Consider the following 27,492-nt stretch of genomic DNA (forward strand, 5'->3'; position numbering starts at 1 on the left):
GTGTCTGTCTCCTTATCTTCCCCATATTCTGAAAGGCTCCTTATCAGGAATGGGTTATCGGGTGGTTTCCCCAAACGATGCAAACCTAGATCAATTCAGCATAATGGCGTTGTTCTCGTGTGTCATTTTGTGTAATTGCATGCTTTTAACACTGCATTTTGCATGTACAATTGCTTATATGATTGACATGAAAATATGGCATGGACCCCACATTAAGAACGTAACGGAGTGATATTAGTAGTACTGTACTGACTAGCACTTAGCGAGGGGAAAAAACACAAAGACAAATTGTTATTTCTCCTATCCCGTTTTGTTTCATTGGATAGTGTGTTCATGAACCAGTCCTCTGTCCCATAATCTATGAGACCTTTGTGCCAGAGGGATGCAACCAGAGTTCGGCAAGTCGGGTCCCACAGGATGTGTGATCAGCTGTCCTTGATCAGTCTTGTCGTGTATCACTACTGGGATTGAGAAAAGTATTTTGATAGTGCTTTGGTGCTGACATACACATTGGATCATGTTTTGAGCAAAGCAGCCGCACCGAAAAATTGTTTGAAAGTTTTCACGAAAACGAGGGCAAAAACAGAGAAAAAATGGGTCAGAAAACCCCCTGACAAACTCCTTCAAATGTGAAACTTGCGAGATAACAGTAGGCGTTTTCGCACCGCAGGAACTTTTCGTAGCTCAAAGAACTTTTGGAGGAACCTTTTTTTGTGTCCGCACTGCAGGAACTAGCAATGATCGTAGTTCTTATAACGCCTTTTGGAGGGATTTTTTTAGCGGTGACTCCAGGCATGGACTCACCAGCACGAGAGGAATTATCAGTGACGTAAGTGCACGGTGATTGGTCCAGACGTAAGTCCACGGTCCCTGGGACTGAGGACAGTCCTCCCAGTCGAGTGACATCGCTCTGGGTGTGGACCAGCCAAGGTACACTCAGTGGTAATAAAAAAAATAACCAATAAAAATAAAAAACATTGTTTGATTGATTGAACTGATTTTGTTTTCAGATGTGTGCCCGTGCCTTATGAAAGTCGGAACAAACTTTTAAATTCCTGTACACCTTGTTGATCTAATTTGAGTGAAGATCCAGCATCTGGAATGCTTAGTTCTCGCCTCAAATTTGTTCAGAAACACATTTTAGTGGACTGTTAGGGTGAAATCAGTGTATGTTACAGAGTAAATAGAACACAGAACTCACGCTGAAACCCTGTTGGCTTATGTCACTTCCGAGTTCCAGTGTAGTGACCAGAAAAAAATGACGGGAGGTATTTAGTTCTTAGGGGACCTCCCCAGTTCCTAGTTCCCCTCAAAGAGTCTCCGGAACGGTTTGGTGCGAAAACGCTTTCTGTTGTGTGAGCTCGCGGCCTCCCGGCCCAGCAGCAGAGTCAGTCAGACAGAAACGTGGGTGCTTCGAGTCCTGGAATATCTGAGGCAAACAGAGAGGCTGTCACGCTGGAGGGGAAAGAGAAAAAGGCTGATTCAGCCAAATTGCTGATTTCAGAAGAGTGTGACAGACAGAACTGGAGAAAGAGAGATGGAGGAGGCTGATATTCACGGTATGGCTTGAGATACCACGCTCTGCCACTTGGTGTGCTGCTGCGCCGCTTTTTTCCCTCGTGGATATGCAATGGCAAATAAAATGATAAAGAAAATACTGATATAATGATAATGAGTACAAATGTTATTCTGTAGTGTGAGTTAATGGCAGGTTTAAACCTTTATATAACCATCCCTTCCGATGTCACAACTGAGTATGTATATCTGAAATAATATCTCTATCTATCTGTCTATCTATCTGTCTATCTGTCTATCTATCTATCTATCTATCTATCTATCTATATATCTGTCTGTCTGTCTGTCTCTCTATCTCTCAAATATTTCTTATGTATTTCTTTCTTAATTCATCCCTCTGTCTGTCCTTCTAAACGTCTCTTCCCCCCCCTCTTCCTTCCTGCCTTCATTCCTCAGCCTTCCTGAGGTGAGCACCATCACAGCAACAGCAACAGGCCAATGGTGGAGTAAGGAGACTTTAGTGAAAGAAAAGGAAGAGGAACAATACTCCCAATACTTCTCTTTCTAGGCAGCAAAAATAAATAAATAAATAAATGATCAACTTTCCAGAACAAGAAAGAGACAAACACATTTTTGACCTGGGGCTAAAGTTAAGGGAAAGGTGCGGAAGATCAGCAGATCGCTCTCTGCAGGAAACCGATGAATGGTAGAAGTGTTTCTACAAAATGCTCATTTGCGTCAGAATTGCCACCACGTGTCAGTTTTGCTTTGGGGTCACAATGTGGTCAATGTCTTTTTGTTTCGTTTCTTTCTGAAGAATGACTTTTCATTGAAAAACGAACACGTTTCAGACATTTTTCGAACATCAGGGTTCCAACGTGTGACCACCGTGACACCAGCACAGAAGGCAAAACTTTAAAAAGCATTGTCGACGTGGCCCCAAAAACGCTCTGACTCAATATGTTATTGTCAATATCAGCCGGTTTTGGGATCTGGAGCTGAATTAAGCGCCTCCCCAAGTTTGTACTTCACTATTTATAACGTGGTCCAGATATTCCAGTTCAGTGGAGAGAGAGAGTTCTGTCACAGAAGATGCCAAGAAAATCTGTGGTTCCATTCGCCCCTTTCGGTTGACTATTTTTCAACACAGACCATCTGAAAATGTTGGTTTAAAACCCCAGTGAATGCTTTACTCATAAGAAACGTACCACTCTGCTGCAGATTTAACATGTTAAATCAAATTTTCGGAAACAGGAAACTCGCAAAAAAAGTCGACCGGGCTTTATGTTTTGTGCAGGTAAAAAACGGTGGAAACGGCGCATTTTATCAGGTTTTCAGGGTTTTATTGACTCTTTTTCACCTCCGCAGATCCGCTCTTTCAGCTAGATACATGCTAACATGAAAGACTGGAAACAGGAAGCCGCGTCGCTTCCTACTGGCAACCCACCGCTGCAATTCCAAAAAGTAGTAAGGAAATGTGATAATGTTCAATCTCCTTTTCGAAGTGTTTCTTGGTGTATATTTTTTACATGTTTTTTGTACATGTTTTGAATGACAGTGATTTCATATTTCATTTGAAACTACTGCAATTACCTCATTATATTAAAAGCCTCACGTTGGTTACAGCAGGTTGCCAGGAGGAAGCGATGCAGCTTCCTGTTTCCAGTCTCCTACAATAACGTGTATGTAGCCAAAAGAGCTGCTGTACATAGAAGCTATGTAGTACAAAAGACCTGACTTTTTATTTTTTGGTGTAACATACAAAGACTGTCTGACTATATTGTAAGCTTCTCGTTTTCGAAAAGGAGAACACATGTTTCTTTTAACTCTTAAACGTTCGTCCCCCGTCGGACTGCATTCCAGCGCAGTGAGAAGGTGCAGCGGCGTGGTAGGTTTCTCAATATGAACAGTTATACAGTAAATGAAGCGAACCAAGCTTTAAATAAGGCCTGGGTTGAAAAATAGCTAACCTATCCTATCGTTTAGTTGGAGCCAATGTGACAAAGATGCTCTTTTTTGACCCTGTGAGCAGGGTTTTGAGATACTGTAAGGGCTCAATTCAGTGACACAACTCTTTCAATGTTAAGTCTCTTCCTTCAGATCCACTCCTCAGAGCATGTGAAAACAGGGGGAAAAAATTAAATTCGGCAAGCTGCCGTCACTCACTTGAAAGTCCTCATATCAAGCGTTAATATGTCCAACCGTCTATTTTGGGTTTTTTTAGCTTGACAAGGTTTTATTTTTTTCGTTGTGCACTGTAACGTTTTAATGTCTTAATAACACCGGGGCTGATGGATCCCCATGAACCTCTATAATTGTCTCCATAAAGTGTACAGTTTAAACAAAAAATGCATGGTGGTCTTGTTGAACCACGTCTTGAATGTGCATTGAGAGATATAACAGGGTTTTCTCACGCAAAACATTTAGCACAAACACCAGAAGCAGATTTTGTTTACGCTCTCACCGCCAAACTAGAAAGCAGCTGAATACCTTCCCTTTTGGGGGAGTCCTTGATCCATAACATATAACTACCGATGGCTTTATAGGACTTGGATTCGGTGAAAAGTATAGAAGTAATTATTATTTATTATTATTATCATTATTTTTCAAGTTATTTGAGTTTGTCATATTCACGTGCATTTTATTTAATTCGTTTAAAATGAGCTTCCTGAATCCAGGGAGGGATGGGAATCTCTCCTGTCTCAGTCGGATTCCCAAAACATCACTTTAAAAAAAGTGATAGAAAAGGTTATTATTAAAGGGAACTTTGATTTTATTTATTTATTTGTTTGTTTGTTTGTTTGTTTGTTTGTTTGTTTGTTTTGGGGGGGGGGGCTACATGAAGGTAGCACTAAAACAACCAAAATCTTGTTTTTATTTATTCTATTTATTTATGAATTTTATTCACTATTTAATAAATTATGTAATGCGAATCTGGGTAGGATAGACAAAAAAAGCAAAATTTCCCCCAAAACTGAAGTATCCCTTTAAACACACAATTTTGGTCTATATAATTGTTCTCTTCCCGTTCCTGCTTTTTTTAATGTCCAAATATAGCTTCTTCTTTTTTTTTCTTATGTTGTCTTTTTTCAGTGGAATTCAAGTTTCTTGAAAAGCAGATACAGCATTTATGTTCACTTCTTAAAATGAGAGCTTTTACCAGCTAGCCACATGCTAGCTGGTTAGCCTCCAGCCAAGAATGATCCATACATGTTTGTTCTACATGTCTGTATTAACCGTATGACTTTTAAAAATAGCCAAAGCAGAAACACTTTACAACATTTATAGGAGAAAAAATTCCATTGACTAAATTACATATGGTGAACTGAAATTGATAGTTCGTTTTTTTTCCACGCACACTGTGAACCGCCAAGCTTGCGTAGGTTGTTCGCCAATTGACTAGGAGCAACTGTTTTTATGCCTGATACAAATGACGTCACAACCTGCTGTCATTCTTTTTTTTTCCCCCCTCAAATGTTCTCAAAGTCTTCTATACACTCTTGATTCTGGGCCTGTCAGAGTGATATATTTCTGATATCGATATATTTCTTTGTCGAATAATAATAATAGTTCACTGAAATGATCCTGAGAATGTTCTGTGAAGAGGAATGGAATGGTAGAATTTTGATTCAGATGTTTCATAAAGTCAGGGTTTATTATTATGTGTTATTGAGCAGGCTTTGTATTGTTTCAAAACGGAATCAACATTGCTGTGAATATCCTAGTTGTTTTATTTTCCCCGTCGATTTGAAACAATGTGGTCATTTCGACGCGTTTAAAACGGACCTACAAATTAAACTATGAGTAATTCATGTTTATTTTTTTGTAGATATAAGTTGTGTTTGTCTGTCTGACGGATTTGACAGGCTTTAAGTTAATATTAATATATGAATCAGGGCTTCATTCATTTTACTTCCACACAGATATACAGTATATATCGTATTTCTACTTCCATTTTTATTCAATTCAGTTGAAAGTCACTTGATGTCACCCTTGTGACCTCGCGCCAAAATTATGATGTCTGTCTGCCCAGTTTTGGGATGAATATGTGTTAAAAAAAATAAAAATAACAGTTATAATTATACCAATAACTATAGTATTTATATTTATATCATACTTTCTGTTGTATGTTATGAAACAGTAAAACTATGATTGTGACATTTGCTGGTGTGTGCGGCCTTTTGTTTCGACTTGAGTCAAAGTATATATTCCACTGGTTAAATATTACACAACATTCTAAATTCTATTCAATTTCTTTCTATTCAAGTTGAAATTTTCAAAATTTGTATTTGTGTTTTCTTTTTACTCTTTTGTTTTCTTCTCAAAGGGTGTAAGTGCAGCTTTAATTTGAGGTAAGTTGGGCATTTAGAGTTTAATGAGTTTAACAGTAAAAGTTTTCTCAGTTTAATAGTAAAATTCAGACACGCCAAAATATTTTTTAAAAGGACGTCAGACTTTAATGAAGTTTCACACTCAGTTAATATCCTCGCTAATGTGCAATTGTCGTCTATGTGATACATTTTAATACAAATTTTCACACACAATGAAACAGGAAGTGCAAATGTGTGGGTTTTTCTTTCAAAGCAGTGCATAATTTCTGAGATTTGCATAAATAAAATAAAGTTAAAATAAAACACGCTACATCAGAGGCATGCAGTTGGAAATACAAACGTTACTTTGCAGCATGGACCTATTTTCTGCCTTCAGAAAATAGGTCCAACATTCAACATTCAGCTTATACAAAAAATATAACTTAGAAATATTAAAAACATTCAAATGATCAGGGTGTTATATTATTTTATCAGCAACGTTAATTTTACTTAGCTGTAACTTATAACCTCTAAATATTTAAGGAATTGACAAAGAGTCAGGATATTTCTGCTTGTACGTCTGCATTTATATTACATGTACTTTTCAGCTAAATGTTTTCGTTTTGATGCTACGTCAGAGCTAACTGGCTAAGAGCTAACAGAGCTAAGTGGCTATTCTCCCCCTGCTATACTGTAATGCTGCATTCCATTGGAACTGGGAAGTTGTCATTTCCAAGTTCCCAGTCGTAAATTTCAACTGGAACTCCCCTGAAGTCGGATTTCGCACTCAGAACGTCGGAAGAGCCTCACCTACGCCAACCTCGAAATCCAAGATGGCTGCTCCACACATAAACAATTAGTGAAATCTCTAGTAATGCTTGCGATGTTAATAATGTTTTTGTTTTTTGTTAATGACTCTATTTGGAGGTGAACATGTACATGTTCGTGGAACCCCAGGGGAGCACTCGACTCCTCGGCCCGAATCCCGAAAGAGCAAGCGCAGCAAAGGAGGCGTCCGTCTTGGTTTTCCGACTGGTTGTACTAGAAGACGCTCGACTTGGGTGTCAATCCCAGCTCTGACTTCCGAGGTAAATGGAACGCAGCATAATACCAGAGCTCCATGCTCCGGCTAACTGTTAAGCTCGTAATGGTGGCGGGACCATGCGTGAGTAAACAAGTGGCTGAAAAACCCATGAGGGGTTGTTATTATTATGCTTTGCTTACGCTTGTGGTGTTTTATTTTCTCATTGTTTCTCATTCTTAGCGACCCTGTCCTTTGAGTCGCTTCTGGCCACCGTAGGTAGACCTAAACACCATTATCAACTTGTCAACAGTTTAGGATTCCGCCGAAATCAACATGATTTTTAGTTCTTGTTGTGACTACACTTGTAGGACAATGGAAAAACAGAAACATCAACAACTTTCAACCTTATAACTATATATTTTTGGATACAATCCTCTCATGTTGCTTAGTATAAAGCAACATGAGATGTGGCCTCTGCAAAGCCATATCTTTGTTAAATATTTTCATTACACATTTCTGTTGCATATTTTGTCATTTTTAATTAGTTTCGGCCATCAGTCATTAATCTAACAAGAAACATTTTTGTAAGTCTCTCAACTTATCAATATCTATTTTCCCACATTGTCCTGTGTTTCGTAGCCAAATAACAGACTATTTGAGTTTTACAGAAATTGAAGCACTGAAAACAGTGACAGCAAAATGTGACTATTTAGCAATAAAACCAAATGTACATTTTTAAACAACCGTTTTACCTGAAACATCACGTTTCTTTTCCTGTGCAGTTTTTGCACTCGGACTGTTTTTGCAGACTGTGGATTTGTCCCCCGTTACCTGCAATGAACTGAGTGAGCAAGCTGTGATTGGGTTGAGGCGGCATTGGGTGGGACAACAGGGAAAACTCCCCTTTTTATTGGAGGCAATTTAGTCATCTTACGATTTTGAACCTACGGTCCAATTTCTGTGGTGTTTTTTTTCCTTCAGTTTATTACTAACCTACTATCTGACACAAATGGCCAGAGGTCGAATAACCCTGGTTTGAATCAGTGATTTCCTTCCCTAATCCAGCTCTACGGTGTGTCTGTGTGGGGTCTAGGGGTCTATGCTCGACATGGTCCGATCTATTGATTTCCTCGTTGAGGAGCGAGTGGCTCTTTCCATTTCAGCTGCTGAGCAGCACGATGATGTAGATGAGGAGGAGGCAGATGAGGATGAGCGTGAAGTTGATGAAGAGCTCCTGCAGGTTCCTCTTGGTCTGCGGGTTCACCTCGATCTGGGACGCCCGGCGGATCGCCGACTTGGTCATGTGCTGCACCCGCTCCATGGTGTCGAGCGCCAAAACGGGACTTTTTGGGGGGGCACTTGAGTTAGGGTTGTTCAGCTGCTTTGGCGACTTCGCCACGAGGGGGCGCTGGGAGCTGGACACGGAATCGTCAGTGAAGGTACGTAGGTTGTCCGTCGTTTTGCGTCAAAATTGTTAGCGTTAAATCGTCCGTTCATTTAATTATGTCCCACTGTCAGTTTTGTCAAGTTTTAGCGCCCCCCCTCTGGCTACTCTCGGCTTTTTATCCTCTCTTTTTCTTCGGGTGTGGTAAGAGGGTTAACTTCTTTGTTCGTCTTTGCCTGGTTAGAAAAAAAAAAGGGAGCAACAGACATAGAAGGAAAAGATGAAAGACGATGACATTTGGAAGTGATTTTTACATTTACATATATTAAGGCGCTGTTGTATAACAGAAGATAGTACTTTATCTATCCCCAGTGGGGGAAATTCATGAAATGTGTCACGCGTAAGAAAAAATGATTAATGTTATTGTTATTGTGAGGACTGAATTTCTTTTTAATACACACACACACACACACACAAACAAACGCACGCACACACTAAAACTACATTTTTACATCGGTGTGGTCCTTCAACATGTATACCCTACATTGTCCTCGTACCTGTTCCTTAAAAACCTTGAGTAAGAGTAATCATCGTCTCATTGTCCCATGAGTTTCTCACATGGGACAAAGCATTCTGCCGCTGACATTATTCTGTTTTCCAAGCGTGACAAGATAAGGCACTGCACGTGCTCCTGGTTTGTCCCCTGTTGCTTGTGTGGAAGCAGTTAGGAGAGTTCCCAGCAGATGACGCTCAGGCACAGACAAGCCGTGGTTCATTATTTTATCTTATCCTCATCATATCTTCATCATTATCTTCTCCTAATAATTTCTTTTATCTTCATCATGATCTTATTCCTAATCGTTATCGTTACCGCTTATCATTATCTTATTCCTAATTCATATCAAATTCCTAATCATTATCTCCTCTTATCATTATCTTATACCTTATCTTCATCATTTTCTTATCCTCTATCATTATCTTACCTTATCCTCATGTTATCTTTATCATTATCTTACCTTATCCTTATGTTATTGTTATCATTATCTCATCCCTTATCTTCATCACTATCTCATCCTTCATCATTATCGCATCCCTTATCTTCATCATTATCTTACCTTATCCTTATGTTATCTTCATCATTATCTCATTCCTTATCTTCATCATTATCTTACCTTATCCTTATGTTATCTTCATCATTATCTCATCCCTTATCTTCATCATTATCTTACCTTATCCTTATGTTATCTTCATCATTATCGCATCCCTTATCTTCATCATTATCTTACCTTATCCTTATGTTATCTTCATCATTATCTCATTCCTTATCTTCATCATTATCTTACCTTATCCTTATGTTATCTTCATCATTATCTCATCCCTTATCTTCATCATTATCTTACCTTATCGTTATCTTAAATCTTGAGTCTCATCCCTTCATCATTGTCTTATTCAATTTTTTTTTATAAACATAAAAAAAAGAAAATAAATAAATAATAAATAATATTTAAATCCTTATCTTATCTTAATTATTATCTCATTGCCTATGTTATCTTCAACTCGTACACAAACACCAAACGTGTCGCCCCTCTCCCCCACAACTAAACTGTGAATTCTGCCCTCAATGTGATTTCACGTGCGCTCTGTAAGCTGTAAACCGCGTCGGTCAGGAGTCTTTCAGCTGACTCTCTGCCTCCTTCTGAGAGCGTCCCCCCACTGGGTCCCTGTGGGGGCGAACCCACCCTACGACTGAATTTGGCCCCCGCCTCGTTCCTATAGGGGACAAAAGAGACGTGATGTCGCTCCTCCGGTTTTAAGAAATGTCCTCTGATTAAATATCCCGTCGTGGAAAATTTCTCTCACAGTTTTAGTGAGTTCTGGTGTGTTGTGTGTATTGTGTGTGTGTGTTTGTGTGTGTGTGTGTGTGGGTCATTATAAGACAGGTGGATGCCTTTCATTCCATGGCTGTAGAATCTAATCTTTGTGTCAACGCCAACAGCTGGTGAGTTTAGCACCAAATTAAGCTCCCACGCATTAACACACACACACACACACACACACACACACACACACACACACACACACACACACACACACACATACACGTTATATTTGTCATCATTTTACTTATTTCAAACAAACAACAACAACAAAAGTTCAAACTTATATTGCTGCTGACAACATGCAGTGAGAATGAAACGCTCCCTTTCACACCCACTAATTTCCAAAGCTGAAGCCTTTAAGGATAACCCGAGGGTGTAGTCCTGTTTTTCTGTGTGTGTATTTTTCTTTCTTTATATCCATCACATTAAAATAAAATTCAAGGTTAATTTTGAATAATTATTTTGTGTCTTTTTTCTAATTTTCCTTTAGTTCAATTGGCTTTTTAACTACCTTGCCAACTTCATAATAAGGGAACAACTCGCATTGTACCCACAGTGTTTAAATAACCCACAACACAGTTCAGTCGTTCTCATTAAATAAAATAAAGACAACTTGGCTTCATACCTTTTCAGACGCAGGAGAATCTTGTTTAAATGTTGAGGAGCCGATGTTCTGAGTGACCTCACAATCTGATGAACTGAACGGAGGAGGAGGAGGGGAAAGAAAGAAAGAGAGGGAGAGAGAAGGAGAGAGAGAGAGAAGAGGAGGGGGGGTATCTTATGAAAGCACCAATAGCTATTCCCAAAATATTGTTAAATAACCTATGTTGGGTATTGATTAGAAAATACTGTCATATTTGATTTTGTCAGTATCACTATATACAATATAATCTTTTACATTATTGTCCTGTATATTCAGCTTGTTATTAATTTACCGGGCAGTGTTTTCGACATTAAACATAATTTGGCCTTAATCCAGCTGTATTTTCCTGTCTTTAAAATACAGGGAATTTATTTTGTGAATATGTATTTAATTAGTATTTACTTAAAAATCTCTATTCTAGTCACTTTTTTTTCTTTCTTTTGGTTTATTTTACATTGCCATTTTTCTTGTTTATTGTTCTGTAATTTTTAGGTTTATATTTATTGTTTACTTTTATCAATTTGTAACAATACATTTGGTTTAATATTTTCTATCAGTCGGTCTTCTTATCTATCTATCTATCTATCTATCTATCTATCTATCTATCTATCTATCTATCTATCTATCTATCTATCTATCTATCTATCTATCTATCTATCTATCTATCTATCTATCTATCTATCTATCTAATCACTTTCTCCCTGTCTGAGAACAGCACCAATAAAAACAAAGAAAAACAAAGTGCAGCAGGAGAAAAGAAAGGAAAGTTCTCTCTGTCAAGCACCTCAGAGAGCAGCGATGTGGCCTTACATGGAGATGTTCTGAGAGAGAGGGAGAGAGCGAGAGAGAGAGAGGGCGATGATGAGAAAGAGAAACAATGCGATGGAGGGGGGTTGAGGCTGGAGATTGATTGACTTGTATTAACTTGTGTAATAACTGGTGTATATTGTAATAACACTGTAATAACTTTGTAGACATTGTAATAATATAGTAATTACATGGTAACAACATATATCTACTCGTCCATTGTTATGCATGTCCATGTTATTGTATACATATACAAATGTATTTATCCTGTACTGTATATCCATCCATATTTATATTTTATACCCATAGCCATACTAGCCACCATACAGTACATCATTTAACTTATCCTGTGCATAAACTACATTTTGTATATTCTGTATATTTTGTATATTTTGCAATTTAAGATTTTGTATTTTGCAGTTTTTATATATTACCCAATTTAAAAAAATATATATTATACGGCTATTTTGTATATTTGGCAATTATTATTGTTTTTAATTTTTTTTTTGCTATTTTTGTATGTTTGGCTTTTTAGTTTTTTTATTTTGCAATTTTTTTATATTTTGCAATTTTTTTGTGCCAATTATCTGTACAGCAATAGCCCAATCTTTATTACAGCAAATGAATCGTACATTTAAATACACTTGGCCAAATGGACTTATTCTGATTCTGATTCTGATCAATAATAACAGGCAGCACCACTGGCAGACATGTGGTACCATCAGACTGTTTTTTTTATCTATATTAGTTAAATTCCATTCAGAGACAGACTATTATGACAAAGAGTTTAATTTATCTGTGTGTATCCTGAGTCCTTGTATAGTAAAGATTTTTATATCTGGAAAGAGAAGATGGACAGTGATGAACTGAGAGAAAGGAGGAGAGAGGACGTTCAGCCCTTTTTGGAAACAAATGAGATGGTGATCATAGCAACTACCTTGTGGGACACATTCCCACTGAGAAACTTACCGCTCTGCTGCAGCTTCTCACTGTGCTTCAATGCAATACAATGGGGCAAACAGTAACGCCTTTAAAAAACACGTTTTTTTTTGCCTACATCCGTGGGACTAGAAACAGGAAGTTGCGCTGTTTCATTCTTTCCTGCCAAGGGTGAAGGCAATCTACATTTAGAAATTTTTCTGAATAAAATTTGTTGTATTTCTCCGTGATGCACTAATCGATTGAAATTGTTTCAAAATACATAACTTTACCGTTCCAGAGGGGGTTCCCAGCTGCTGCCATCGGCCTCTCGTGCCTCCCGATGTATATAAACGGGAAACTACCAAAATAGATGTCACAAATCCCACACAGCTTTGATCAGCTGCATTCTCCCGTCTTATCCCAAATCCAGCATAGCCAAATCAATGGCATCCACCTGTCATATGTCATATCTCTTTAAAACCAGGCACACCTGATACGCCCATCCAGAGTAAATAAAGCACGCCCAAGTCTACTTCATATGAAGGCTTTGGCGTGCACAGGGCAGATCTTATTTTTAACATTCACACAAATGTAATTCAACCCGTGCCTTGTTCAAATGTTGGTTACCATTGTTTATAACTGTTTATAGTTAACCTCGCTGACACGTCATGGTGTGAAACGTACCACTCTGCTGCAGCTTCCCACTGTGCTTCAATGTAGTGCAATGGGACAAATGTTAAAAAAAAGCCTTTAAAAAAAACAAAACCCTAAATGTACTTTTCACAAAACGGCAGGCCAACGTTTCTATTTTTTCATTTTTTTTCCTCCTGTGTGTCTAAAAATGTGATATTACTGGGACTCAAAACATGTTGAAAAAAGACTTAAAACACTAATGTGAGTTTCCCATTTTCTAAAAGGAGATTTTATGTTTTTAAAGGCTTCAACATTTGCCCCGTTGAACTGCATTCAAGCACAGTTCAATTCAAGCTGCAGCAGAGTGGTAAGTTTCTCAATAGTAAAGCGTTCAATGGGGAACAGTTGTAAATGATGGGAATTTACATTTTAATAATGACACCTAGTTGACAAATAGCCAACCTATCCTTTAATATAGAGCTAATTCATGACTCCACACATCTAGTGCTCCCAGTTGTTGCTGGGCCTATGTCATATTTCCAAAGATAATCACACACACGTAACACACATTGCCAATCAAGAGCAGTCATAGCACTATATCCTTTTTTTCCCTTTTCATATCTCCCAAAATAGCACATAAATCCTATAATGTTAAAAAATAACCTTACCTTAAAAAATACTTTAGTATTAACTATATTAACTTTCACCTGTGAGTCTGAGAGCCTGCGTCTGTGTGAGCATTTGTGAGCGATTTTTTTATTTATTTATTTGTTTGTTTGTTTTTTTGTTTGTTTGTTTGTTTGTTTATTTATTTATATTTTTTAACAAACACAGTTATTAAGTAGGATTCAAACTTTGGCAAATAATAATTCACACTTCAACCCGAATGATGTAAGCTGCTGCCTTCCATTTAAATAGGGAGATTTAATGTTTGTGTAAGACTTAGTTTGCCCCATTGGACTGCATTCAGGCACAGCTTCAAGCAGAGTGGTAAGTTTCTCAGTCGGTGAGATCTACTATTGAGAAACGAACCACTCACTTTTGAGAAACTTACAACTTCTCAATAGTAAGTTTCTTAATAGTAAGTGGTAAGTTTCTGAATAGTAAGGCCTGCAGTAGAGTGGTAAGTTTGTCAATAGTATGTGTGGCGCGCCAAGGGGGCGTGGTCAAGCCACCGCTGCAGACAGGCGGTGCAGGCTCCCATCCCGGGGCCGCTTAGCTGCTGGGGTTCAGGCCAATCGACGGAGGGGCTCCGCTGAGTCGTCTGACCCTGGACCAGGAAGTAATTCAACTTTTGTTTTTGCCTGCAGTAGAGACGGGTGTGCGGCGGAGTCGCGGACCAGACCCAGCACCGCCGAGACCAAGCGCGGTAGACGGGACAATATATTATTGAACTGCGCATATGCACAAAACCTCTGGACTCTCACCCCGCTGGCCATCGAGCCTTTCATTTCGCCCTTTGGCCCACAAGGCACCCTTTCTTTGAACTGTTGATAAATACACACCAAACGGCACTGTTTTGCCTTCACCTGCCTCAGAACACACCTCCACGGTATTGTGGAAAAATGCAAAGCTACACCCTTTAAGTTAAAGGGAAAAGTAGAACAATTATAGGGCAGTTATATAGCCACCTGATTTCATAAAACTGTTCTCTCAAGCACTGATTGGGGTTGGGGCGGTTGACTTATTTAGTGCATTTCTCATGCAAAACTCATGCCCTGTCGCTGCCGATTGGGATGAGTTCAAAGGATTCGGATCGTCCACTGATCTCTCGTGGGGTTTACCATCGGAGTGCAAGGGGTTTCTGGGCCTAATGTAGGAACCACTTGGACCAGAGCAGCAGAAAAAAATAACAACCGTCTATTTTTAAAAGGCCCATTTAACAGAAAAAGGGTCACCCTCTCTACCGAATTTAAAGTCACACAGACGGGATGTCCTGGAACATACCATGTTCACCAGGTTTTACGTGAATGTTGGTTTTACAGACAATTGTAACCTGACCTCCAATGTATTCCACTGCATTTATGTATGACCGTATGTGTATGTATGTGACAAATAATCTCTTGAATTTGAACTTGAACTAATGTCTCCCCACGATGGCATTGCATTGAAATGATTCTTTTTTTTTTCATATTGATATATATACATTCCGTGGATAGACGGACGGCAGATGGATAGATAATAAATAGATAGATAGATAGATAGATAGATAGATAGATAGATAATTAGATAGATAGATAGATAATTAGATAGATAGATGGATAGATAATCCGTCAGATGGATAGATCATTTGATGGATTGATAGATCATTTGATGGATTGATAGATCATTTGATAGATAATTAGATAGAGGGATAGATAATCAGATAGAGGGGTAGATGGATAGATATTCGATGATAGATAGATGGATAAACTGGCAATATACAATAAACCAAAATAAAAATAAACTCGAAGATGGAGGCCTAGAAACCTAGAAATAAAATTAGCCAAATATCCAACAAACCTAAAAAGATTTAAAACAATATACAATAAATAATCTTAAATTCAACAATAAGAAATAGACATTAAAATAAACACTTAAAAAATTACAGTTTGAATTATTATTATTTTTTAATTCTGATCCCATTTATAGCTGCTGAACTGTTGACACTCAGTTTGTCCACTGAAAGATTACATTGTTTTTAAAGGAGCTGTGGTTGTTCCAGTGTACGATCCCCATGAGGAACATCAACATTCCATCTGATGCTCTCAGACCCCGTGGGATTCTATTTCTGTCTCCGCCGCTGGTTTCGGAACGGAATGATATAAGTCTATTTAAAAAAATTCAACAACATAAATAAATACAGAGACAAGCGGGGCCATACTGATGTAATTATTTATCTGTTCATGTACAGTATGTAGATACAGTATGTATGTGTATGCGTATAATATATATTATATGTTTTTTGTGCCATAATAATAATTGTCATTATTTTGTGTATTTATTCATTTATACACTGTATATGTGTGTGTGTGTATATTGTATATACACATACACATACATATATGTATTGTGTCAAGCTTGCACCGTGAAACAAATTAATACAGTCAAGACAGAACTTTCTTTTTATAAGCCACCGCCTGCGTCCCATACACCGCACAAACAGCAGGGGCAGCTTTCATTTATTTTCACAGACAACAATAACACAGAGAACCCCTGAGGCCATAACCGGCCACGTCAGCCAACGCCAGGGTCCTGTCATAGTCAATAACAACAGAATATCCCGAACGATTGAAAACACAATGGAGACACATAACATCCCTGGACCCATAATCCTTTGCATCAACATAACCAAAGCCTGGGCCCACCCTTTGGGTTGCTACATAGCCCCCACCTGAGGGGTCAGTCGCCTCTGACGACCCCATCACCCAATACAAAGTCTGCGAAATGTCCCGGTATGCGACGTTGACAGATTGGCCGCTGGCGTTCCACAGAGGATGTCTTTGTGGGCCCAGTGCGCTGGTCAGGGTGTGGGGTGCTCTGCTCGCCCTCGTCACCAGCAGAAGGAGATACAAGGGGCTGATAGGGAGTGAGTCCATCTTTGTGCAGCATCACCAGGCACCCCTGACCCGGCATGCGCACCCTGTACACTACCTCAGTGATCAGTTCCAGTATTTCCCCAGGTCCTTGCCAGTGACTGCCTAGTTTGGGGGACACCCCTTTTGTGCGGATAGGGCAGAACACCCACACGCTGTCCCCAGGCACAATGGCTTGCCCCCAACAGCGAGTGTCATAGGCCCTCTTCTGCCGCACCCCTGAACTGGCCTGGGCCTGGCGGATATACTCGTGAACTACCTGCAGGCGGTCCGTCAGCCGTCTATATTAGTCCAGTTCTATGCCCCCGGCAATTTCGGGCTCGGGACTAGGTCGGGTCCCAAACACTAGGTCCACAAGCGTCCGGAGATCCCGCCCGAACCCGAGTGCTGCACAGCAGTTCGGTTGGACCACAAGACCAGGGGCAGGAAGCAATCCCAGTCCCGCTGGTGTCGGCTGGTGCGGATGGCCACCTGAGTTGCCAGGGTTCGGATGAAGTGCTCATCCAGCCCATCGCTCTGGTGGTTGCAGCGACGTTGTCCCCGTCTTGCCTCGATGGGCCTCGATCAGGGCGCTCTGGAGTCAGGTGAAGGATGCGTCGCAGGTGTCATCCCAGCAGAAGGGATGGCCCTTATCGGTGAGGCAGTGAAGCTGGCTGGCTATGGTGGCAGGGTCACTCACGAACCAGCGTTAGTAGGAGGCCAGGCCCAGGAAATTCCCCCCCCCAACATTTGTTTATCATTAAATCCAGAACTTCAACGCGCATCATAGGCGCCAGAAATGGGCCGAAAATGAGCATGTCTAACCGGGTGTCATGTTTCCATTACCGGTGATTGGAGATGGAGCCGATAAAAACTAAAAACCTGTGACTACTGCAGGGTCATTTGTCCTGGTGCAATGCCGTATTCTCCATGCCCATGAGAGTTGCATGCACCCCAGGGGTCAAATAATGCAGCCATCTCTTAATTTTCTTTTCAGACACTTTAAGAGCAAACACTGTTACCAACTCATATTTTGGGCTCTTTTGACTTCACATTTGGAATTTCATACTGTGGCAGTTTCACCTACTATGTGACGTTTCAGGGACCTCCGGCACAGAGACACAGAAGACGGGGTTGTAGAAAACACACACGTTTATTATGGAGAGGGGGCTTGATGGAACAAGCCCTGGAGCAGATGGACACAGGGCTCCTCACTTCTGAGTGTGTGTGGGGATGAGGGTTTAACCTGTTGCGCGTTAGACCAACCAACAAGTATGCAGAAAATTTAGGCAGCTAATAAAATACACATCTACCGATAAATGCATCCACACTGTTACTTTATTTCTCTATGAACCAAACAGTTTAATCAGTATATTTTTTTTGTTCCGGCAGTACGAATATCACGTAAATAATGACCCAAGCTGAAATGACAGCCCTTAACTCTCAACGCAGCCAATTCTTGCGGGGAATGCAGAACACGGCATAAAATTCCAATTGTAACCTTTCCCACTGAAGACAAAGACCAGATGTTATTTTTTGTCCAGTTTGAATGAGTCCTAAAACCCGGAAATGAGTCGGCATTTCTGCTCTTCTGGTTCTGTCGTCCGAAAGTCAACTGGCTTTTTGAATGTTTTTTGGTTCGATGCCTGAAATAAGATCTGTGCGTAAAAAAAGCTTAAGAGATTTTCACGTTCAGTTCTATGACATAAAATGTGCCAGTCAATTCCCCATGAGTAAACACTTTGAGTGTTAAAATGAGGCCACAGAGGTTGTCGGGGACATTAAGCGTCATCAAGCATCATCGTGGGGATGGTAGCTCAGGAGGTAGAGCTGGTCGTCTAGTACTCTAAAGGTTGCTGGTTTGATCCCAGGCTCCTCCTGCTAGCATGCTGTAGTGTCCTTGAGCAAGACACTTAACCCCTAAATGCTCCTGATGGCTGCGTCCGTCGGTGTTTGAATAATTGTAAGTCGCTTTGGATAAATGCGTCTGCTAAATGTAATGTAATTACGCTGAACACGTAAAGTCATCTAGTCTCTTTATCTTTTATCTTTATCTTTATCTCTTTATGGCCTCTTGTTGTGTTCATACTCACGCTCTTTCAAACTCAGAAAGTGCCCAAAATCAATTTCCAAGTTGGTAGCTTCGTGGTGGTAATGTAGAAGTCATGCGACCGTGGTGAAGTTCCCGTATATCCTGACATCAGCTTCTTACTTCTGGCAGTTGCATTTACCCTTCAAAAATCATGGAAGTGGTGTAAATTGGCGAAGATTATCTTGCTGAACAAAACGTGTAAGTAACAAACTTTTGTTTGCTACAGAGCTTATTTTCTGCAATTATCCAAAAACCAGGACGGTAAAATCATACCTAATCACTGCAGCTCTTTTTTTCTCACCCTGGTTTTGATTTATGTTATTAATTTTTATTTTTATTATTATTATTATTATTATTATTATTATTACTACATAATGTCATACATATATGCAGTGAAATGTCATGACACCTGGTGATCACGCACAATAACCACTTAAAATAATTAAAAAATATTAAAAATAATAAAACTACTAAAAATACAAAGATGTATGACATTATGTATATGTAGGTGACAAATAATCTCTTGAACTTGAACTTGAACGTACAGTATTATTATTATTATTATTATTATTATATTATTATCATCTCCAGTCCAATAGGTGGCGCCATGATAATGCCCTACACTGAATGACAGACCGACAACGACGCATGCGCAGTGCACCGTGTGCAGCCAGTCGATAGATACACACAGTGACTCGCTGACTGAAATAAAGTTAATATAAAGAGAGAATATGTTTCGTAGAAAACTGACAGCACTAGATTATCACAATCCTAACGGATTTGACTGCAAAGGTAAGAAAAATACGGTGTAAAGTTTTTTATTTTAATTATTATTAGAAAATCGTTACCTTTAGCATGCTAAGCTAGCTGGCTAGGTGCTAGTCAACGTCAGTTTGTACAGTCTCCAGAGAGTTCCAACATATGTCGTTTGCTTGCAACGCCTGTCTTTTTTTGCAACGTACAACAAAATAAAATGCTCAAAGAATAAGTTCTATAACATTTCTTATACTATATTGTATTTTTGCTGTCTGTAGGTATTCGCTCTGATTACAGGCTGTCCTGTCCTAGGTCCTGAAATAGTCGTTTAAGTCTTAAAAAGACAATGAAATAGTCTTGAAATATCTTAGATAAAATAAGAATTTAATCATAAAAATACATTCTGTTGTGGTTAGTCTTCTGAATAAACATTCAATCATAAAGTCATATAAAAGTATTAGTCATAAAAAAATCCATCCACTCCTTTCTTGACCTGAACAATCATACAAAAATCATTAAATCGTTTGATGTATTAAATAAAAGATTTTATCAAAGTCATAAAAAATCAGCATCAATAATATAAAAGTTTTAAAATGTCTTGAATACAAAAATAATTAAATCATAAAATTACAAATCATATCAATCAATCAATTTGTTATACATTACAATGTATATTAAATAGGGCTGCCCCCAAGTAGTGGACCAAACGTTAGTCGATGAGAAGAGTCTTAGTCAACCAAGTCTTTTGGTCAAAGGAAAAAAAAAAAACAAAAAAAAAAACTCCATTTGGATTAAAATTACGGTGGCCCTGAGAGCTCAACGCACTGCAACTTCAGAAAACACATGCAAATAGACAAAACACAAGCAAATTAAGAAAACATCTTCACCAATATTACAACACATGCGCAGCATTTAGAAAGTGTTGAACAAACTGCATACCAAAACGCATTGCAAATTCGAAAAACTTCTTCTTTTTCTTTCGGCTGCTCCCGTTTGGGGTCGCCCTAACCCCATCCATAAACCTTCTCTTATATGAAAAACACAACCCCAAAAATCAGTCCCCACTCTTTATTTTGTCACATTGGACACTAGTGAACCATGTTTACCTCCATGTCACTCTGCCTTAACAGCTTTTTGCTACAGGAATTTTGGGAGTTTTAGAAGGGGTGTCTTTTTATTATTTTTATTTTTCGATGAGTACTTTGTAATATAATCCTCTTCTTCAGATGAAACGGATTTCCGAAACTGCGTCGTGTGGCTGGAAGACCAGAAGATCCGCCACTACAAGATCGAGGAGCGTGGGAACCTGCGGAACATCCCCAGCTCCGAGTGGCCTGCCGCCTTCCACCAGGTCAGAGCTTCTTTTCGTAATTTTCAGGTTCATTTATTTTATTGTTTAGGTTACTGTGTATTGGAATGTCCCCTATCGTTGACATAATTTCTAGTTTTGTAACATTTTGTTAATGTTTGTGAATATCATTTTCTTGTTCATTGTAGATTTTTTTGAGGGGGGGTTTATTGCTTTTTACTGCTTATCAGTGGGTTATTGTAATAGCCTATTTTTATTTATTTTTTATTATTATTGACCTTAGGTTTTATTGTTAGGTTTTTTTTTTTCTATCTTCAGGTTAATCCCTACCTTTATTGTATATTACCAATTTGTCATGTAATCCTTAGGTCTGTTGCGTATTGGCATTTTCTTTTCTCTATTTTTCTACTCATCGCTTTATTAGGGGTTCAGCCTGAAGGGCTAGTTAAGGTCTCGTTAGAACCGGTGCGTTTCACACGTCTTGTTGTTCGAGTTTGATAAATATTGATGTACATTTTGGAGCAGAAATTGGTAAAATACTGTCGTACTTTTACCGGAAGTACAAGAATGTTGAGGCAACTTGATTAGTTTTCAGGAGTGGGGTGCTTTGTGACATCGTTATCCAAAGTTATACAAGTCCAAGCTTCGTCTCTCGGATGTCATGTGCATCCAATGACTTACGCCCTGTGGACTGCATAGCGTTTAGCCCTTTTTAAATTTTTATTTAATGAGCATAAAGCTATCCCTGAGCACAGCGGTGCTCCTTGTATGTGCGCAACATTAAAAAAATATAATTATAAATTTCTCCTGAAACACTGCATTATTATTATTTTTTTTTCTGATTCAAACAGAAAGCTGCTCATAGAAAACAATATGTTTTTTGATGCTCAACAACTAATGCTGCGTTCAGATGGGACATAGTAGATGGGAACAGGATAACTTTCTGAACGGCATGGGGGAGAAAAAAGACCCGTAGTGCAGGAGAGGTACAACAGCAAAACAAAACAAGCGATATGTTGCTATGGTGATGCCTCCAATAGGATATGTTAAACTCAATTATTTAGTGTCTGTTTATATATAAGAATTTTAGTAATGTTTAGTAATTTTATTAGCCTCTCGTTGTCCATATTTGCACCAGACTTGATCTTCTACGTAACATTCGGACCATTCCATTGTGGAGAACAGCAAAAAGTTTAAATCTGTCTAAGTCAGTCTAAGTCTCGCAAAGACAGGTCATAAATATTCCCGTATTCCTGAACCATATTAGTGAGTCTTGCCTCAAACTTCTCCAAATGAAATGAGGAGAAACGCTCCCCGCGCCAAGACACAACTCTCAGAAGTGCGCGACCCTGCGTAGGTCCCCAAGCACCATTAGCTTTTATGTTATCAATTAATTGACAATTGCTTGTTAAGGTTAAAACCATTTTTAAGGAATGGTTTGGAAATGGATTAAGGAAATTCCTTTAAATTTGCATCCATAATAGTCACACACTTGGTGTGTGAAATATTTCTGTAATATGTGTGTGAGATGGAATACTGAAAAGTTGGTAACAATTATTTAATTAAATGAATGGATAATAAGTCAATATATTTATGTTTAATCGTGAGAGCGATGGAAAGGACATTTCATTTATTGATTATTGACCAAATTTCCCCACAAATCCAGGTTTAAGTGTTGTTTTTATGTTACTTTGACTTGTCTCTTTCTCCAGTACCTGCAGGATGTGGGCGCTCCGTTCAGTGCCCAGGAGCGTCCGGAGGCCCTGGACTGGCTGCTGGGCCTGGCCGTCAGATACGAGTACGGAGACAATGGTACGACACCCATTAGCTCATAACTGGATAAGATTACTGGAAAATACAATCAATTACTAGAATGTTCCAAGTGCTTTCTGAAGTGCTACCACGAAAGCCAAGAAAGAATTTTGCCACCTCCAGTGTTTGTTTTGTTTTTGTTTTTTTTTTCCTCAAATTCAGGAAATGTTTAGACAGGACTTGGATTCCACTCACTACTGTACATGTTTGATAAATATCTGGCCTCTGGTACAAAAAGTCCCAAATTTCTTTACCCACTTTCTGCCTCTGTGACTACACCCGCTGTCTCTTTCAAAAAAGTAATATCAATATTTAATGTAATAAAATTATCATATTTATGTATAACATATTAACATATACAACATAGTATATTCATGTAGTTTTATTAATATCATGTTGTATTTATATGTAATATTTAACAGCTCAGTTTATGTGCATGTGTCTTTCATGCACCTGCTTGGACAGTTTGAGTTTTTGTAGCACAGATAACCAGTACAAGGACAAGAAATAAAGTTAACAACACTACCAGGCACCATAGCGCATGGTTGCATTGTTCAATTTCTTGATTTCAATCATTATTATTGAGTATGATTTGCAATTATTAAATATTATTTCTTGAATCGCCCGAATTCTTGTTAAGCCTGGTTCAAAAAATTTCCCCATGATCACCAATAGCTTCAGTGTAGTAATTGTGTTCTTTTTTTCATTATATTATAATTATAAATAATTAAAATAATTTATAATAATTATCATTATTTTTATTTTAAACTTAGTACGCTGTTCACTACTTGGTTAATATTGTCTTGTGTGTTTGTCTCCCTCTAGTGGACAAGTACAGGAACTGCCAGCAGCTGACCGCATCAAAAGAAGGCGACAAGCGAGGCGACCACCTCATCAACCTGGACAGTAGTTATTATTCATTTTCTACCTTTTACTATTCCACGTTAATTACAAAGTGACATAAGGACGAATGATTCAAAATGAATTATTATAGTACTGTAATTAGCTAATTTATTTCATGGAAATTACGGTAACGTATGAGTTTAGTTTATGGGAATTACGGTAATTTATGGATTTAGTTTTCAGGGAATTACAGTAATTACTGAGTTTATTTTATGGGAATTACTGTACATTATTTACAGGGAATTGTTTCACGGTTTTGGGGGGGTGGCAGAGAATTTATGTAAGAAATACAATTTTATTTTCAATTCAAGCAAATTTATAATTGAAACCATTTCATTTTTTTGTGATTTTGACACTTGTGTATTTTGACCCCTTTCCAGGTGATTCTCCAGATTTCAAGGCGGGGGTGAGCGCTCTGGCCAACATTTTGAAGGTCCAGCGGCACGACGACTATCTGCTAATGCTCAAGGTGGGGACCGGTGTTTTATTTTATTTTATTTTATTTTAGCTCTGCCTCCTTAGTCCCACTGACTTTCCACTCGCTGTGTTTCCTCTGACAGGCCGTCCGCATCCTGATCCAGGAGAGACTCTCTCCAGAGGCAATCGCTAAAGCCAACCAGGCCAAAGAGGTAAAACCTGCTGCTGCCCCCTGCTGGCCAGGAGAGACGCTCCAGCCCTCTAATATCCAAGTATAATGTGTGTGGATAGAAATAAATAGATACTTTATTCATCCCCAGAGGGAAATTGCAGAGTCACAGCAGCTCATATCAAAAAAAGGCTATTGTAATAAAAATACAAGTAATAAAGTAATAAAAAAATAGCAATCTGCAATAAACCAAAAAAGAACCAGAAGATAGAAAAATTTGGCTGTGGTATTGTAACAGGTGCCAAAATTAAAAATGGAAGAAGTCAGTTTTATTTATTTAATCTTACGCACAAAAGAAGCAATGACAAAATGAGGAGAATTAGCTCCAAGCTCATTTCAATGAAACCCTCCCACCTTAGCCTCGAGATAATCACAATAAACAGTTTATATTAAAACTTGGTTGTTGAGGTATAAAGCCTGTTAGTCGTGTATTATTGTATGTATTCATAATGTCGATTACTTTGTTTTTTCCTTGCTTCTGTCTGCTCCAGGGTATCCCAGTGCCTCTGGACAAGCACATCCTGGGTTTCGACACCGGTGGTGGGTTCCTTCTGTTCTTCTGTCACCACCTTTTCCTTCTACATTATTTTTTTTTATTACTTTTTTATTACATTTTAATTTTTTAGACAAAAACCTTTTCCAGCAGCTAAATAAGCCACATTTCATGCCCCAAATCCCCTGTCAGATCACTGCTTTCTTTAAAAACATTATTTATATATATATATATATATATATATAAATAATGTATGCTATTTGCAAAGTGTAGCGTGTTTCCTCAGGGTCAGTACGTTTAAAACTTTGAAATGAACGACTGTATGTGTATGTATGTGACAAATAATCTCTTGAACTTGAACGGAACATTCAAAACGATCATTTCTAAAGGTTTCCAAACTGCCAGCTCAACACTGCCATCTAGTGGCAGAGGCTGTCACTGCAGTCATTTATTCTAAGTGAAGGCTCCTTTTCCCAATACCCATCCATTAAATAGGTTTCATGTAGACACAATCAAAAGGTCACTTACTAATTTATGTCTTGTATGTTATATTATTGTTTCTCACAGTTATTATATGACACATTGCGACTCATCATATGACATGAAGTTCGTTGTGATTTCACGCCTGTGTTAATGTTGTGACTATTTGTACAAAATTGGTGTAGTGAAACCTTTTCACTCTTAAAAGATTTATATTCCAAAAAATGTAATCCAATGATGTTTTTTTGAGAAATACCTAAACTCTCCCCCCAGACGCCTCCCTGAATGAGGCGGCGCAGATCCTGCGGCTGCTGCACATCGAGGAGCTGCGACAGCTGCAGACGCGCATCAACGAGGCCATCGTGGCTGTGCAGGCGGTGGTGGCGGACCCCAAGACGGACCACCGGCTGGGGAAGGTTGGCAGGTGAAAGAAAGAGGGAGGGAGGGAGGAAGAGAGAGAGAGAGAGGGGGGGAGGGAGCGAGCGAGCGAGGAGGGACTGTGTTCGATTCGTTTTTGTAATTATTGTTTTTCGCTTTGGTTTTTGAAAAAAAGTTTATTTTTGTGGAACACTTGGCCCATTTTTTTTTTCCTCTGAAAGAATGAACCAAAAAAGAGAGGGAAGAAGTCTGAAATCTTTTCCTATTTTTCATTTTTTTCCAAACTAAAACACGGCTTGAAACCAGCCGGAGTGCGGACTTTGGACGTTATTGTTAAATACATTTAATTCAAAATAAATAAAATGAAAGTCTTGTGTCAAGACAAAATTCCCTGGAATCTATTTTATTTTCATATTTCACGACTAAAGGAAACTGATTTGTATACATTTCTCTGGAGATGAACGGTGAAATAGAAGAATGTGTGCTGTGCGGCTCCTGTGTTTTATTACTATGTGATGGATGTTTGTGGAGTTGCATTTTACACAACTTTCAACTATTCACTGTGTTTTGACTAAACCAAGGCATGAACTCATACTCCTTTAGTTTTAGGAATTTTCAGGATTTCGCTGTTTGCCGATGGTGGTAATTCATCGAATTAAATGGTAAGTGGGAAGAAAGCTTCAAAGGTTGTTTTTCCACCAAAACAATATGCACTTTTGTGGCCGGTTTATTTTCCAATTTCTGTACCCTTTAAATCTGGAAAATCTGACCCCCGTTGATTGTCCAAATTACAATTCTGAGTAAACTCTAGAGACTGTTGTGCGTGGAAATCTCAGGAGATCAGCAGTGACAGAAAAACTCAAATCAGCCGGTCCTGTCAACAACAATCATGTCATAGTTGAAAACACTGAGATCACATTTTTTCCACATTATGGTGGTTGATGTGAACATTAACTGAAGCTGCTGACCAGTATTTGCATGCTTTTATGTAGTGCACTCCTGCCTCATGAATGGCTGATTAGATAATTGCATGAATAAGTAGGTGTATAGGTGTTCCTTATAAAGTTCCTGGTGAGTGTATATAGTCAATGCATAACCCGTGTGGGACTATGAACTAATGGGACCAACGAAAAAAATCCAGTAAGCGGCAGTTCTAGGTCGAACCTTGAAGCTGATGGGTTACAACAGCAAAAGACCACATGGGTTCCACTTCTGTCAGCCAAGAACAGAAAGCTGAGGCTGCATTGGGCGCAGGCTCACCAAGACTGGGAAAAAACGTAGCCTGGTCTGATGAATCTCGAGTCCTGTTGAGGCACACAGATGGTAGGGTCAGAATTTGGCACCAACTGCATGAATCCATTGACCCAACCTTCCTTGTGTCATTAGTCCAGGCTGGTGGCGATGGTGTAATGGTGTGGGGAAGTTTTTCTTGGTACACTTTGATATTGACTGATACTCATTCTGACTTTAATAACAATCAATCGCCGCTTGAATGCCACAGCCTATTTGGGTATTGTTGCTGACAATGTGCATCCCTTCATGGCCACAATTTACCCATCTTCTTGAATCTTGAATGACCTAATGGCTACTTCCAGCACGATAATGCACCAGGTCACAAAGCAAAAGTCGTCTCAAACTGGTTTCATGAACATGCTAATGAGTTCATTGTTCTTCAGTGGCCTTCCCGGTCACCGGATCTGAATCTAATACAACACCTTCGGGATGTGATAGGATGGGAGATTCGCAGCATCAATGTGCAGCTGAGAAATCTGCAGGATCTGGGTGATGCAATCATGTCAACATGGACCAGAATCCCACAGGAATGTTTCCAACATCTTGTGGAATTCATGCCAAAATATTTTAGGCTGTTTTGAGAGCAAACTCAGGCCCTTCCTTATTTGTATAGTGTTTTTAATAAAGTGTGCGTGCGTGCGTGCGTGCGTGTGTGTGTG

The 27,492-nt window shown here is 39.0% G+C and overlaps 2 protein-coding genes across 2 annotated transcripts; one reads left to right on the forward strand and one right to left on the reverse strand.

Annotated features, from left to right (window-relative positions):
- Window positions 1-5,947: 5,947 nt before the first annotated feature.
- Window positions 5,948-10,824, reverse strand: pln2 (phospholamban 2). The gene is made up of 2 exons (XM_080019635.1): window positions 10,739-10,824; window positions 5,948-8,469 (listed from the first exon to the last, which is right to left on the reverse strand). Exon 2 carries the CDS (start codon window positions 8,168-8,170, stop codon window positions 8,009-8,011), a length of 162 nt encoding a protein of 53 aa, XP_079875761.1. The 5' UTR covers window positions 8,171-8,469; window positions 10,739-10,824; the 3' UTR covers window positions 5,948-8,008.
- An 8,599-nt stretch (window positions 10,825-19,423) lies between these two features.
- On the forward strand, window positions 19,424-25,930 carry rtraf (RNA transcription, translation and transport factor). Its single transcript, XM_079996971.1, has 8 exons — window positions 19,424-19,555; window positions 20,746-20,870; window positions 22,541-22,640; window positions 23,466-23,546; window positions 23,924-24,012; window positions 24,104-24,172; window positions 24,681-24,729; window positions 25,436-25,930. Exons 1-8 carry the CDS (start codon window positions 19,495-19,497, stop codon window positions 25,588-25,590), a joined length of 729 nt encoding a protein of 242 aa, XP_079853097.1. The 5' UTR covers window positions 19,424-19,494; the 3' UTR covers window positions 25,591-25,930.
- Window positions 25,931-27,492: the final 1,562 nt, after the last annotated feature.

This window comes from Zeus faber, assembly GCF_960531495.2.
Source record: "Zeus faber genome assembly, chromosome: 2".
In the NCBI taxonomy this organism is placed as follows: Eukaryota; Metazoa; Chordata; class Actinopteri; order Zeiformes; family Zeidae; genus Zeus; species Zeus faber.